Raw genomic sequence first — 16,364 nt, forward strand, 5'->3', positions numbered from 1 at the left:
GTTGTATCTTGCATTGCTTATCTGTCCTCCTTTGTATTTTCACATATCCATCTCAAATTTTCTTCCAAGACTCTTTGTATTTTCACATATCCATCTCAAATTTTCTTCCAAGACTCTATTAATTGTTGTGAACGGCATGCATGGGCTGGCATTCCTGGCCATGATGTCAGTGTAATGAGTGAGAAAGAAGTATTGCAGGTGCTTGGCAGAAGATGCCAATGTGGAAGAAAATACACTTGCATCCCGGCAGAGGGTTACTGAAGAACCTTGGCTGGCCTGGGAGGCCCAGTATATTAGAGATGCAGGGGGAAACATCTGATTCAGACTGTTTGATCCCCAGACATGCTAGATGGCAGCATTCCCTGGATATGGTACACCTACGTATTTCTGCAGGGTATGCTGGCTATTTTAGTCCCATGGCGGCAGCAGTGTTCAGTTCTAAGGATGCTGCCAGTAGATGCTGCCATGAACCTTACTTTGTGGGGCTTCTGCCGGTCTCTGAAAGTGCTTCCTTTGGGCAGTGCCATGGCAACGGAAATACTGTTGGATCTTCCATAAAAGAAACCACTGTGCCTCACCAGGGCAAGTTGTAGTTGGATGTGGAGGACAGACAAACCTCATCTGGGAGGAGTGGAGGAAGAGAAAGACAGAAAGAAAAGAAGAGAGAACTTCATAAACTGCTGGTCTACTGGGATTTTCACAATCATCTCTAGAGTTTACAGAGAATTGTCTAAAAAAGGCAAAATATCCAGTGAGCATCAATTGTCTGGGTGAAAATGCCTTGGTGATGCCAGAGGTTAGAGGAGAATGGCCAGACTGGTTTTGAGTGGATAAAAAGGCAACAGTAACTCAACCACTTGTTACAACCGAGGTATGCAGAAGACCATCTCTGCATGCACAACACGTTGAATCTTGAAGCAGATGGGCTGCAGCAGTAAAGGGCCACTCCTATCAGTTAAGAACAGACAACTGAGGCTGCAATTCACATGGGTTCACCAAAACTGAACAGCAGAAGACTGGAAAAACATTACTTGGTCTGATGAGTCCAATTTCTGCTGCAACATTTGGATGGTAGGGTCAGAATTTGGTGTCAATAGCATGATGTCATGGATCCATCCTGTCTTGTATCAACAGTTCAGGCTGACGGTCGTGGTGTAATGGTGTGGAGGATATTTTCTTGGTACACTTAGAGCCCTTTAGTACCAATTGAGCATTATTTAAATGCCTGCCTGAGTATTGTTGCTGATCTTTCCATCCCTTTATGACCACAGTGTGTACATCTTCTGATGGCTACGTTCAGCAGGATAACGCGTCACATCATAAAGCTGAAATCATCTCAAACTGGTTTTTTGAACATGACCTCCACAGTCACTAGATCTCAATCCAATAGAGCACGTTTGGGATGTGGTTGAACGGGAGATTTGAATCACGAATGTGCAGCCGTCAAATCTGCAGCAACTGCATGATTCTGATATGTCAGTATGGACCAGAATCCCTAAGGAATGTTTTCAGCACCTTGCTGAATCTATGCCACAAAGAATTGCAGTAGTTCTGAATACAAAAGGGGGTCTAACTTGGTACTAGGAAGGTGCACCTAATAAAGTGTCCAGTGAGTGTAAGTATTTATTTTCAGCTGAATAACTCAAGCAAGTGTTAAAAGTTATAACCATTTTAAAAAAGAAAAAAAAAATGTGTACTGCACTTCCCAAGAGGAGATCAATGCCATATGCCACAGAATTTTTTTTGCAGTGGCCTTCATCCCTATCTTTTTAATGCCCAAGTGTCTTGTACTTTTTCTTTTTAGCTAAGCTCTCACTTACTTTATTAAAACCCTTAAGAGCTTAAAATAATGAAAATGTTTAAATAGTGGATCACTGAAATGGCTTTCTAAATTAATTTTGCTCATTAGTTCATTGCATCCATAATTAAAAAATCATTAATAATGAACATTTAATTTAAATACTAATTCACCCACTTATTCTTAAGTCCTTAATCAAGTGCAGATAATTATCTTAAGGGTTTAATTCAGAATTAAGTTTAAGAAGTGGCTCTCAGACTTCAGAATGTGTGGCTTTACATGAAATACAAGCAAGTGTTGTATTAGGGAAATCGGGGCTGCTCCCAACTGCCAAATGATGTATGAGTGTATACTGCTCCTAGTGCTGCAAGCCGAAATATGTAGTTTGTATTAAAATACATTTTAAAAGCATTCTAGGTTACATTCACATAATTGGCCTCACTGGTTCTTTCAAATTTGGTGCTCCTTTGTAAGTTTTAATATAATTTTTGAAAGTAGCATGTATACCTTGTAGTGGAGGCTGATCCCCATTCTAATGAGACTTGCATTTAACAGAACAATATTATAGTTGACTTTTTTGTAGACTGGTTATGAGTATTACAGATGGGGCTGACGCTGGCAAGCAAAAAGAAAGAAAATATGATAATGCAATATTGTACATTGGTCTCTGCTGTCTTTTGCAGAAAGAGCCGTGAATATGGGAGAAATGCTGTAAGTGTTGCATCTTTACACAAAGCTCTGAAGCGAGACACCTGCCTGAGATATCTAGTCTTTGTCAAAAATCAAATCAAATAAGAAAAGTGAATTAGGTTAGTTTAACCTGAAGTAGAGGTGAACTGTTTGGGCTGTTCATTACAATGTCAATGTCAATGTCAATTTATTTATATAGCACATTTAAAATAACATAGGAATGCTGTGGCCAAAGTGCTTTACAATAAACGAAGAAAAAAACATATAATTAACATAATTAACATAAATAACATAAATAGAATAAATGAACATAAATAAATAATAAATAGAAGTAAGATTATCATATCACAATGAGGAAACCATCAGTATTACTGAAGGTCACGGAAAGCAAGTGAATAGAAATGATTCTTTAATCTTGTTTTGAACAATTCAATTGTAGACGACTCCTTTATGTAATGAGGTAAAGAGTTCCACAGGCGAGGAGCAACAGCTGCAAAAGCCCTGTCCCCCTTAGTTGTACACTTGGTACAAGGGACAACAAGAGACAACTGACCAGAAGATGTAAGCACTCTAGATGGCTGGTGTAAAGCACATAATTCAGATAATAGGCAGGAGCAAGCCCATGTAAAGATTTAAAAACTAGCAACAAGATTTTAAAATCAATTCGAAAACTGACAGGCAGCCAGTGTAAAGAAACAGAATCAGACTTTCTTGCCCCAACCAGAAAGCGAGAGGCAGCATTCTGGACCAACTGTAACCTGCGTATCAGGGATTTGCTAATCTAAGAATACAGCGAGTTGCAGTAATCAAGGCAAGGAAAGATAAAAGCATGAGTAGTTTTTTCAAGATCCCTAGAAGATAAAAAAGGCTTGATCTTACCTAAAAGACAAAGCTGGAAAAAGCAGTTCTTGATTACAGAATTAATCTGTTTCTCAAAAGAGAGGCTACTGTCAAAGATAACACCAAGATTGCGGACTTGAGGTTTGCAAAAGACAGAGAAAGAGCCGAGAAGTCAAAGACCAATTTTGGCTTTAGCTGATGGACTCACTATAAGCACCTCCGTTTTAATTTGATTCAGATCAAGAAAATTATTGGCCATCCAGGATCTTAGTTCAAAAAGACAGTTGTGCAGTTGATTCATTGCAGAGTTGCAGATGGGAATATAAACCTGTGTATCATCAGCATAGCAGTGAAAAGAAATGTTCAATTTCCTAAATATAACTCCAATAGGGTGAAGGTATATAGAGAATAAAATAGGACCAAAAATGGATCCCTGAGGAACACCACATTTAAGAGGAGCAGTAGATGAAAAAGAGGAATTTAAAGTCACTGAGAAGTGTCTACCAATTAGATATGACCTGAACCAGTTAAGAGCAGCCCCTTTAAGCCCAACTAGATATTCAAGCCGCAACAGCAATATCTCATGGTCAATAGTGTCAAAGGCAGCGGACAGGTCAAGGAGGACAAGGACTGCAGTGCCACCTGAGTCAGTAATAATAGAGATGTCATTAAATACTTTCAGGAGGACCATCTCAACACCATGATAACACCTAAAGCCAGATTGGTAGATCTCAAATAAATTATTGGAGTAAAGGTGATCAACCAATTGATTATAAATAATTCTTTCTAATATTTTAGCCAAAAATGGCAATTGGGAAATCGGGCAAAAATTGGCAAAAACTCCATTATCTAATTCTGCCTTTTTTAGACAGGGACACACTGCAGCATGTTTAAAAAATGAGAGCACAATCCCCTCACTAATAGAATCATTGATAATGGCTAGTAAAGATGGACCCAAAACATCAAAGGCTTCCACTAAGAGGCGTGGTGGTACAATATCAAGATGACTGAGAGTAGGTTTAATGGTGTCAATAGTATTTTTTAACTGTGAAAGTGAGATAAGATCAAAACATTCCAAGACAATGCCATGATTAACAGTAGGAAGTTCATAGCCAGTTGGAACAATACCACAGCGGATTGTATCAATTTTACTGACAAAGAATGAAAGAAACTGCTCACATGAAAGAACAGTACTATTTAATCCCATCACAAAATGAGGGTGAATGGCCACATATAAGACCCTAGAATTCTTAGAATGAAGGGATACTAAATCAGCAAAGAAATCATGTTTAGCTTTCTTAACTGCAACCTGGAAGTTGAATAGAGAAGTCCTAAAAATATGTTTAGAAACAATCAGTCCATCTTTTTTCCAACGCTGTTCTGCAGTTCGACAGGCACGGCGTAGCGGTCGCGTAGTTTCATTTAGCCAGGGAGCTAAATTTAGCCTTATTATAGCATATGTTGAGCGGAGCAATTGAGTCTAAAACCATTTTACAAGAAGAATTAAATTCTTAAATTAAATTCTAAGACAGAATCATCGATACCATCATATTGGACATGTACATCAAGACTAGAGAATAAGGTTTTTAAAATCTGATATAATAGAAGAATTTAAAAAGTGAGAACAGCGTGGAGCACAACTAGTAGTAGGAACATCAACAGTAATATTCAAATCCATCATTATAGAAAAGTGATCAGTAAAAGAAACATAGCATGAATCAATATTATTTAGTGAAATATCACGTGTAAGAATAAGATCAAGGGTGTGACCGAAAGAGTGAGTTGGCTTATTAATATGCTGGATAAAATCAAATGAGTCCAATAGTGATAAGTCATTAACCAAAGGTTTCAATTGACAACAAACGTGAATGTTAAAATCACCAACAATAAGTACTTTGTCATGGGAGAGGGTAATATCAGCCAGGAGATCAGAGAATTCAGAAATGAAGATATCATTAATTACAGGAGGTCTATAAACCACAGCAAACAACAAAGAAGGGCAGCTGCACACTTCGAAAAGTTGTAGTTCAAAGCTACTAAATGGACCCCTTGTAAGGCTCTGACACAAGAACATACTTTTAAAAACAGTGGCAATGACCCCACCACGACGAGTCAATCGAGGAGAGTTTAAAAATGAATAACCTGATGGTACCAAGTCAGTAAAACATGAAGAGTCACCATTTACAATCTAGGTCTCAATGATGAAAAAGAAATCCAATTTATTTGAGATAATAAAGTCTTGCAGAATAAAAGTTTTATTAGACACTGATCTCACGTTCAAAAGGAGCAGCCTTGATAGAAGTAGAAGAGCTTGCTGCGGGATGAGCACTGGTGAGCCTGCTAAGATTAGCAGCGTTTACTCCCCGAGAGCACACCGAGGAAGAGTGATGCTGCCTTGAGATGGAGAAATTAAATCCGGTATCCAGTGGCCATGGACCAGGGATGGAGTCCTGTGCAGGAGAAGATGGCTCATAGACAACTCAGGCATCGGGAATCCAAGCTCTGGGACTTGAGTACAGTAAGGAGACACTGTACTTTTATCATGTAAAGTCATTTAAGTTGTTCTGTTGATGTGAAATGCATATTTACAAGTTGTATAATTTTCATAGGTTCTTTACTGTCACATGAGTACTGTGAAATCCTTTTTTTTGCATGGGCTAATCAGCATGCAGCACATTGCCAGTCTCCAGCACAATGATTACCGATTATAAGTACCTTACCTTGAAAGTCCTGTATTTGTGTGAGGAGCTCATTTACAGCATTAGAGTAAGCAGGCAAAGGAAAGCATGGAGTTGGTATGTGCTTGCTCACTTTAAAGAGGAAAGCAGAGTTTCCAATGACCTTGTATTACATATACAGTAATCCTTGGCTATTTCGCGGTTCACTTTTCGCGGATTCACGACTTCGCGGATTTTATATGTAAGCATATCTAAATATATAACGCGGATTTTTCGCTGCTTCGCAGGTTTCTGCGGACAATGGGTCTTTTTACTTCTGGTATTTGCTTCCTCAGTTGGTTTGCCCAGTTGATTTCATACAAGAGATGCTATTGGCGGATGGCTGAGAAGCTACCCAATCAGAGCACGCAGTTAAGTTCCTGTGTGCTGCTGATTGGCTCAGCGACGGAGTGCTGCATTAACCAGGAAGTCTCATCTCACTCATTCAGCATTAACGTGCTCTTTCTACTGCATTCAGGGGATTATCACCTTCATCGTCATCATTTTTACTGCGCAGCATATTCATCACCATCATCACATCATATATAGCTACGTGTACTTCGCTATACAGTAAGTGTAAACTTATCTACCGATTTCATATTGCTTAGCAGTTGTCCCTGTTATTAATAGAGTAAAGGGTGGGTTGTAAACAATACAGGGAGGGTTTAAAAATGTCCAAATACACGTTAAATAATTAAATAAATACGGTGTCCCTACTTCGCGGAAATTCAGTTATCGCGGTCGGCCTTGGAACCTATCTCCCGCAATAAGTGAGGGATTACTGTACTGTAAATAAACCAATTAATTAACTTCCTCTGGTCTGTACAATCATTACTGTCTCCTTAGAGCAGGATGGTAAATGCTTGTTTACCCAGAGATCCTTGCCTAGATAAAGCACTATAGACAGGTATAAAACATGATTTTTCTGATGTGTTAATGATCTCAGGAGTTTGGGTGCCCTTTCACTCTTCACATCTCATTTGACCAGATAGCTAGACAAGAAGTATCTCATACCTTGTGAGTAGAAACATTATGGCTTTCATTGACTTTCTTGCAGTTTTGTGCCAATTTCAAAACCACTGAGGATCTGACAACTCGGGCTAAAATTGCACAGTGTGTGCCTACCCTAAGCAGGTGTTAACTCCTGAGGCAAAGAGCCCTGATAATATCTCTTTGTTGTAAGTGCTTTCAGTGAGGCCCACTAAAGCACAAGCCGTAGACACTGAGGGAGAATCTGTTAATGTACCTGCACTTATTGTGTTAGCAAAGCATTAGAGCCCTGTTAGACTAAAAGCCTTGGCATGTCTGACAAAGAACGTGTGTATAAATGTCACAACCAACCTTTCCCTAATGGATTTTATATTGTCATTCAAAATGTGCTTTCTGAGTAGTACATTTCAATGGAATATATAAAAGACAAAATGCTGATAAAGGGACACATGCAACTTTATATACATATGCTGTTATATACAGTACTTTTTCTGTGTAGGTCCCTGGGACCAAAGGTGAGGAACTAGGCTAATTGGTGATGATAAAGTGACCTGATAGCCCGCCAGAGTAAACTGTAGCTCCCTGTGACTATCATATAAATGGATTGTGTATTTGATGATGTTATTGTCCCTTACTCAGTCACTCATCAACAAAACACTAATCCCTGTTTAGTAAAAAGGTTACATTTGGCAGGATTGTACATCAACAGCAGTAGGTATCCAGTAAGAAAAGACATTTCAATATATTATTTTTAGGCATAGCCCCACCCCCCCTTCATACCAGAAAAATTAAATACCCCAAAATCTCAAAAATGCTTTGACTGATTTGATTAAAATTTATTGATGTTATTACAAAAATTGCAAGAAAGATGCAAAGGTCGATGGTTAACAAGTGCACTATAAACCAGACGGTGTAGTTGTGAGCATTTGTGTTGATTTACTAGAAGTAAAAAGAGAGGGAGAGAGAAGTAGAGGCAGAAGTGACATCCTCAGATCCAAGATGGCAGGTGACACAAGTTTAAAATTATTGAACTATTCCATTGTCATATAAATTTGCATCTATGGACTTTGAAAGGGGACCTCTCACCCCATCCTCTGAAATAATTTACTGTACATGCATGTTTGCTTACTTCAAACAGGGATGACATTTCACTTCCAGCTAATCTCCAAAACCCTTTACATCTGCCTCCAAAACATATTATCACAAGCATTAGAGAAAGCAACACCAAAAGTAAAATCATTCATTGATGTTTGTAATAAATTAAAGTACAGTTCGATTCAGTGTTAGAACTTTATTGTCTGCTTATAGCTAAGGCAAAAAACAAAATATATACAAGGTTGAAAATACAACTGATGAAAAACATGAACGAAATACTTGAGTGAATAATGTAAACAAGTGAAAATCATATAATTTAATAATGATATGCTCAGATTTCACATTATTCCTACTGATTACCCATTTCAATTCAAAAGATACACTTTCCTGTAAAATTGTGTTTTACAATGACCATCATGAAAAGCCAAGTCACTAGAAAAAACAGAAAAAGGCAGGAACTCATCTAATGCAGTAATGTTTTACTCATGTGCAATTATGTTTAACATGTTCAAGTGTAAGCAGCCCAGTGACCTCCTAATAATCCAAAGCAATTTACAATATTTGAGATACAGTTGGTTACATTTCATTTGTTTTTCCAATTGGTGCATAGGCAGTTGAAGTAACTTCCTCACTAGTAGGATGTGAAGCCATAGCCTCCGAGGTCCAACACTTTAACCACTATACTACACTGCCTGCCAATTATCCCAATTCACGAACAGCACTGAGTTTCATTTTCTTATAAAATGTCTCCTGTGAAGCCGGGTGACACAGCTAGTTCGTTAATATAAGAGTTTCTAGTTTTGGTTGAGAGTGTGTGTTTGGCAGGTGTTTGCAGGGAGAAAGGATAGTTGAAGAGATTTCTGCAGACGTGAGGAAAAGAGAGCGAAAGAGACTGGTAAATTGAGAGCTCCTGTATATGGCATTATGAGCGAAGCTGGGGGCAGTGAGCTCTGCTTTTTGGCTAAGTGCACCAAAAGGGGAGCAGGCAAGAACACTTGCTTGTATGAAGGGAGACCGTGCTTTTGCTAGATACAAAGTAACAAGCAAGTAACAGGGTGGTCTAAAGTGAAGCCAGGTGGCAGCAGCATATGACTGTAATAATTAATATTTTATACAATACATGTTTGTTTTTGTTTTGTGATTTTTTTTTTTTTCAGATTCTCATCATTAGCTTTGCCTGTTTTTAATTTTATCTCATTTTGACAAAGTTTAATATTTTTAACTTCTTGTCCTTATTGTTTAGGCAATGCTCTGAGTAGTGCCACATGACCAGACTGGTCATTCAGACATGAAGTGAGATTATAAATATGGTAGCGGTCACTGTATTTGCTATTGCTCATTGCATACTCTTTCAATTCTTGGAAAAACCTGTTAGAGATAGATTAAAATTCCCTTTTCCCAACACTGGGTTTTTTGACCCATTTTGAACTTTTACTTTTGAATCGGGTTTAGGGTCAGACATGCAATTTGAGGGAGAGGGCAAGGAAGGAATGTGAGAACCGGTCCTGTCCTCTATTGAGCACACAGTGCTAGAAAGATATGTATGGGTCAATGTTATTGCACAGAACTGGTTCCTTTAGGGGCAACTGAAGGTCCAGAGGTACAAGTACAGTAGGATTCTTTACAGGGGGTGCTAGACATAATGTTTCTACAGCAAATGGCCTCGGCTATAAAGATGCTTGGCCAGAAGTATGCCTGAGAAGAGCAAGCTATTTGAGGGGTAGACAATTGGGCACATAGACTTCTGGCAGGTAATTAAAGGAGTCCTTTGTTGTACTACTCTCATGGGAAGTTGGCAAAACACCAATCAGACAAGAAGTCACCCAAGGTCTGTTAGTTAGGGGGGGCAGCAGACTTTCTTGTTTTCCTTTCATTTATTTGTTTTCCTTTATCTACCCCACAGTGTGGTATTATTTTAATAAATAATATTTTAATTAATAATGCCTGGAGCTGTTGAATAAGTAAACTGAGATATTCTCCCTTGTTTCTAAAGTGTGGGTAAAATAAGAGTGAATGGCAAAGAGTAATTCCAATGGGATGTACCACCTCCGCATTAATAACGTATTCTTGTAATTATTGGTCTGGTTTTTATTAATTCGGCAGATTAAAGTAGGTGGTGAGTCTTAAGAATATTTAAAATTGCCAGGTACAGTACATCATCTGCTTGGGCACGCATTGTTACATTCTGTAATCCCGCCTGATATATGATATCAAGGCATCTGTATAATCTCTGCATTATGTCCACTGTCACTGGCCTTACCATTTAGATAACTTATCACTCTTGAATAGTGTGCTAAAGAGCATCAAATTATGTCCATTCACATCAAATAGGTAGGTTTTTGAAAGTAACTTTTAGCTCCCTGTATTTAATGTATTGAAGTCACTGAGAATAATGGTTGTTTTTATACTATGCCCAAATGCTTGTATCAGTTATGCCCATGATTTGAATGATAATCTGTGCTCTTTAGATCCTTCCAAATTAGTCTGTTTTATAAACATTAAGCTGACAAGACTGGTTCTTATAAGATTGTTGCTGTTAGAATATTTTATATTTTTGATAAATGTGCATAATATGCAAGAGGGAAGTCGTTAAATGGATGGTCACTTCAAAAATTTTTCTTTTGGATTTATCAGAACATAAAATTCAAGTTTTTATGCCAGGCATTGTGCTTTGCTGGTTTTAGCGTGGGGCTGTGAGGCAAACGGTGCTAGTAAATATAATATATTACTGTGCTTTTGTTAATTTCTTTGTTCAAAATTCACCTGTGACTGAATGTTATATTACTTATTTAATATCCTATGAGAAAAAAATTGATGAAAGTGTTGAAAAAAAAAAATCACTTTTTTCTCTCAGGTCAGGGACTGAGAAATCCAGTGCTTGAGGACTGTGCACTTTGTCAAGAAAGCATTTCGTCTTCAGAGATTGCTGCCAAGGCAAGAGATGGTGATTTTGAAGGTAAGTTTTAAAAAAACACACCGAGATTATCTTAAAAAAGACAATGTCACATTAATGGCCAAAAGGCAAAGCAACCTCAGAACTAACATCTCATCTTTCAGGCTGGCATAAAATGGTTGTGACGTGAGTAAATTTAACCCAAGGAAAAGGCAGATAACATGACAATTAAACATTGTATAATGAACTTTGAAAAATAAATGCATGCTGTTTTACTTTATACTGTGACATTTCTTTGCAGTAGGACTTTACAGTAGAGACCATCAAAACTGAGTTTTGGATTGTATTCCAAAACAGGCCATGTTTTCTTTTATGGCCTTTTTTCTGTACAGAAAAACAAAAGTGTGTAAATTTGGGCAGATTTCAGTTTTGGTCATAGATAAGTTAAAAAGCTGAAATCCACTTTACCATCAAAGTCTATACATAATGATATATGACTTGCTGTTAAGAACTCACATAAAATGAAGTTAAAAGGGGAAATATGACAGAACAAGCTTAGACTGGCTACTTCATGTCCATACATGGAATAAAAATGTGATACTCGAGCAAACTCTGTAAATACAAAAATTATTTTTTCAATGATTTAATCAGTTTCAACTGGTAATTCATTATGGGGGAATATGGAATAAAGTAAGATTATTTTTTTATAGTAAGACTCTTTAACGGATCCAAAATGTTGCAAAAATGCCTGAAAATAGTTTCTTTATAATGTTTTTTTTTATTTAATCAATTGAAAATCGTCAAAATATGAAATGGTGTGCATATTAAGGCTGTCAAATTGAAGGCAACTAAAACAATACTATGAAACAACACATTTATTATTCTGTTTATTGAAATTAAGCACTTTCTTCATTTGGAATGTCTCCAGTACTCAGTAAGTAAAAGCAACTCTAATCATATTCATTTAACCTAATAATGAAAAGGGTAAGAATATATTGAACTTGCTTTAGATGCTTTTTCCACATTATATTTTATTTAATTACCTTCGGGTTGTCAGTTATTAATTGCTCCCAAATACATGTACACAAAGAACAAAACTACAGATTTACCAAGTAGCTGCCTCTAGATATTTTCAAAATGAACAATGAAGTGACAAGTGATTAGTTGTAATATTAGTATTAAATTCTGCAGCACTCACTGTATATTGCATTGGGAAAGAGTTTACAGTAATTTATTATGGATTATTTAAATTTAATGTTACATATATTTTTACAATGAAGAAACTTAAATGCCAGCACTATATTTCATAAACATGACAATTTAATGCCTATAAAAATTCAATTCAATTCTGTTTATTTTTGCATAGTGCCCATCATGGAGTTCAGGCCCTGAGTGCTGCCACAAGTTCACAGTTAAATGCAATTACAAAGTTTACAAATCACTAACTACGTAAAACATACAGATTATGATACAGATTTATTTAAACACATGGGAAGACAATTGAGTTCCAAACTGATTATCATAAATGGAACCTAACAATATCTGCCCATTAATATTATCATAAAACTAAGTCCAGTTTACAATGGAGAAAAGGAAAACAAAAACTCCAGTTAGCAGCATCCCTGCAGAAAGTAAACCTCTGGTTAGATCCATGGTCAGTTATAACAGACTAAGCCAAAAGACAAAGTCAGATGCAGTCACATTCCTAGAGACTTAGGCCAGCTGGTGGGCCAAACCCTCCTAGACATTCCACAGTAGAGTCTGTGCTAGACAATCTACTTTGGCAACAGAATCTTTCCACCTGTTGATTCAAGCGCTTCCAGTATCACAGATGCCTTTTTGTGGGGAGGAAAACCAGCTAGATATAAAGCAATGGCACAATGTGCCACAGGAGAACACAGAGAAGAGGAACTAAATAGGAGGATGGTTAGTAGCAATTCATATTTCTTGTATTTGTTATATTTGTATACAAATGAATAAAAAACAAAGATGCAGTATGCACAGATAGCTGGCAGATCTAGTCAGGATATGCTAAGCTAAACTTTCAGCCTGGATTTAAAAGCTAAGACTGAAGGACATCTCTTATATTAGCAGGCAGATGGTTTTACACCTTTCAGGCCATGTAGCTAAAACCTCGACCTCCTACTGTTGTTTTGTTAATCCTTGGAGTTTTTTTTTTAGGCCTGCATCTTAAGATCTCAGTGCACTCTCTGGTTTGTAAGAAATGGTAAGTTCAGATAAGTAAGCATTGCCTTGGCTTTATAAGGCTTTTATAAGTAAGGAGAGGGTGGATTGTAAAATCTGCCCTAAGCTTCACCAGAAGTCAGGTCTAAAAGAAAGCTGGGTATCATCTGCATATAAATAAAGATGAATGTTATGTTTTCTAATGATAGTTGCTAATGGACAGATGTAAAGTGAAAGTAGTAAAGGCCCGAGTAACGAGTATAGTGACAGAGTGCTATCAGCACATTTTTGTATATGGTGATGTCAATTTGGTAAATATGAACTAAACCAAGCAGTGATGGTGCCTGAGCTCCCAATTTAATTTTCCAGCCTATGTAACAGAATAGAGTGGTCAGTGGTGCCAGTGGCCACACCTGAATCTAGCAGCAACATTAGAGGATATTAGATTCATTTACAACACAGGTTAGTGCTGTTTCTGTTCTGGGAACGGTGCAAAATCCAGACTGGAACATTTCAAGTACACTGTAACATGTAAGATGACACTGAATATTTTTCATGTGTTTTAGAAGCAAAAGATAATTTATCTGTAGGTCTATAATTTTTAAGCATTTGAGGGTCTATCTCGATTTCAGTAATGGTCTAATAACTGACCACTTTAGTGCTGTGTATTTACCATTTAGTAATGAACTATTGATAATGCTAAGAATGAGTTTTGCCAGAACAACCTTTGAGTTTTGACTAGTTTTGTTAGGACAGGGCCTAAGGTATAGGTAGTAGGTTTCACTTTAGAAATTAAAGTTATGACTGTTTTTTTTCTATTATAACCTTAAAATTACTAAAGTAGTGTGTACAAAGAGAGACAGGGTTTGACACTGAAATACTTAGTTTACAAGGTGCTAAAGTATGGAATATTGTCAATTTTGTTCTTAATCTGCACTGTTAATATCTGTAGTTATTTTGCATTGCAGTTCAGAAGTCCCATTTATTAGATTTGCCTCTGTTCTAAACGGTACAACTGGATTATTTCTGTTGTAATGTATTAATCTAGAATAGTAATTCCCATTCTGCCTCAGTCAATGTAGTAGTGGTAAATTTAGATTTTAAAGTATTAACACAGACTTAAAACAACCTTTTAATAATTGTATTTTTGGGATTTGTATCAACACGTATAGTATATCTGAGCAAATATTGTCTGATTGTATTCCTGCTCTGATTTGAAGTATGATATATGCGTGTTATAAACTCTGTATGAAGGAGACCACTAGTGCTGCTCAGAACTGAGGCATGCAGATATTCTATACCAGGGTTACTTGAAGTTGATTACTTCAACAAAAATGTCATACATCTTCCTCTTTGTTGACGTAGAAGCCAAGGACATTTCATTTTTTAATTTGATGATTACTTTGTCACTTCTGTTTTTTCTTTTTTTTTCATAACTTAAACTCAGTTTGCCAGTTATGTGGAGGAATAATTTTAGAATAAGGCATCTTCTTGTATAAATTTGGTTACTGCTTCTGTAATAGTGCAGCTAGGGTTCACTCACAATGAAAAAATAACACTTTGTCTTAGTATCAGTTTAAAAATTTTGTGCTTTGGATTTCTAATGGAAGCAGAATATAAGATTCAGTACAGTTATGCTGACTTTCAGTTTGCTGTTTAATTCAATCCAGAAAAGACTGTATGCTGCCTTCAATTTATCAACATCTGATATAAATTGCATTCATTAGCAAAAGTGCTTAAGTGTGCAAAACTGCACTAAAGAGAGCCTAGGCATCTTCCATCTGAATGATTTTAAATTACTTTACTGCTCAACCTTCAGCCATGGTTGAAATGTCCCTAAGCTTTACGTCTAATGATCATAGGAGCAAAAAAGATACATGCAATGACAGTTTCAGTAATATCCGATTACAACGTCAGCTGAATGGAAGCCCAGTCAATTGTGTATTTAAAGTCAAGAACACAAGGTATGCACATCTGCTGCAGGTTAGTCATGAATGATCATTGTTGAACTTGCAAGACCATTAGGCAATGTTAAGAGGGCTGGTAAACTTGGCAGGCTGCAATTCCTAAATTTTATATTAGTTGTGCTGCTCAATTCATAGGTCTGTTTGCATTTCTGTCATTCTCTTTGTATAATAGTATAACAGGAATACTGTAAGTACAACAAAGTGCTGTCTGGCTTAGTTATAAACCAGCCCACAAAGCTAAAGTGCTAAATTACCTCCTACGTTGTTGTCTGCACTAGTCTGAGCACATTAAATGAGGATTAGGTATAAACATTACTGAGAACTAATCTGTGTTTAAGACATAAAAACATATCTCCTGCTAAGACACCGTGTGACAAGGACCACAGAGTGGGCCGTACAGTATCATAAAGAGAGATAATGTAGTGATTTTATTGATGAGCACACGCAGTAACTGCTCTAAAGAATGCTGATGGTGATGATGAATATGTATTTTAACTACACTGCACAGTTCCTCACTTTGATTGAGTCATATAGATGTGATGGTGCTGGCAGATGTCTGACAACCTGTCATACCCCATGAATTGTTTGTGCACAGTTGTGTCTCACATTGTATCACAGTGAGATTTTACTTGACAGATAGCTTACTGCTCTGCACTTTTGTTTTGTATAGCCTTCTGTGTCTATTTTGATATGACTTCTGCAACAATATCTAACTGAAGGTCCAGCAAAGTACTGCAAGGATAACAGGGGCAAAGGTACTACTCCTTAACCTCTTACCAAAATGATCCCAGACAACAATGTAAAGTTTTTCTTACTGTAGTACAGAAAAATTGAACAAAAGTCAAAACTGTAGAATTTTGTGAACCCTTCAGCTTTTTTTTTGTTTGTTTTTTTTTTTTGGTTTTTTGGCAGCACAAATGCCTAATGTAACAAATAGCAGTGTGCTCACAGACAACACCAGCAACAGACAAGGAAGAAAGAATTCAAAATGGAAAGATTGATCTAGTACCATTCACAAAATGTGGCATTTTTAAGCATTTGTCTAGCTTTGCATTTCATATTGAGCGTACAGGTCTTTACTATCATAATAATGTTAATACAGTTTCTGTTATAAGTCAAGAATATCCAATAATGTAAAGTTAACAAGTAAAGAAGACTAGACATTTTGAGGTAAGATAATTATACTGACT

The 16,364-nt window shown here is 36.9% G+C and overlaps 1 protein-coding gene across 2 annotated transcripts in view; it reads left to right on the forward strand.

The window, feature by feature from the left end:
• Positions 1-16,364, forward strand: part of zfyve28 (zinc finger, FYVE domain containing 28) — a 469,608-nt gene that overhangs the window by 432,717 nt on the left and 20,527 nt on the right. For both annotated transcript variants that reach the window (XM_051928387.1, XM_028801634.2), the window contains one exon: positions 10,985-11,086. In XM_051928387.1, the coding sequence (XP_051784347.1) occupies positions 10,985-11,086 (102 nt within the window). The remainder of the gene's footprint in view (positions 1-10,984; positions 11,087-16,364) is intronic.

The sequence above is a fragment of the Erpetoichthys calabaricus genome, chromosome 5, assembly GCF_900747795.2.
Source record: "Erpetoichthys calabaricus chromosome 5, fErpCal1.3, whole genome shotgun sequence".
Taxonomy (NCBI): Eukaryota; Metazoa; Chordata; class Cladistia; order Polypteriformes; family Polypteridae; genus Erpetoichthys; species Erpetoichthys calabaricus.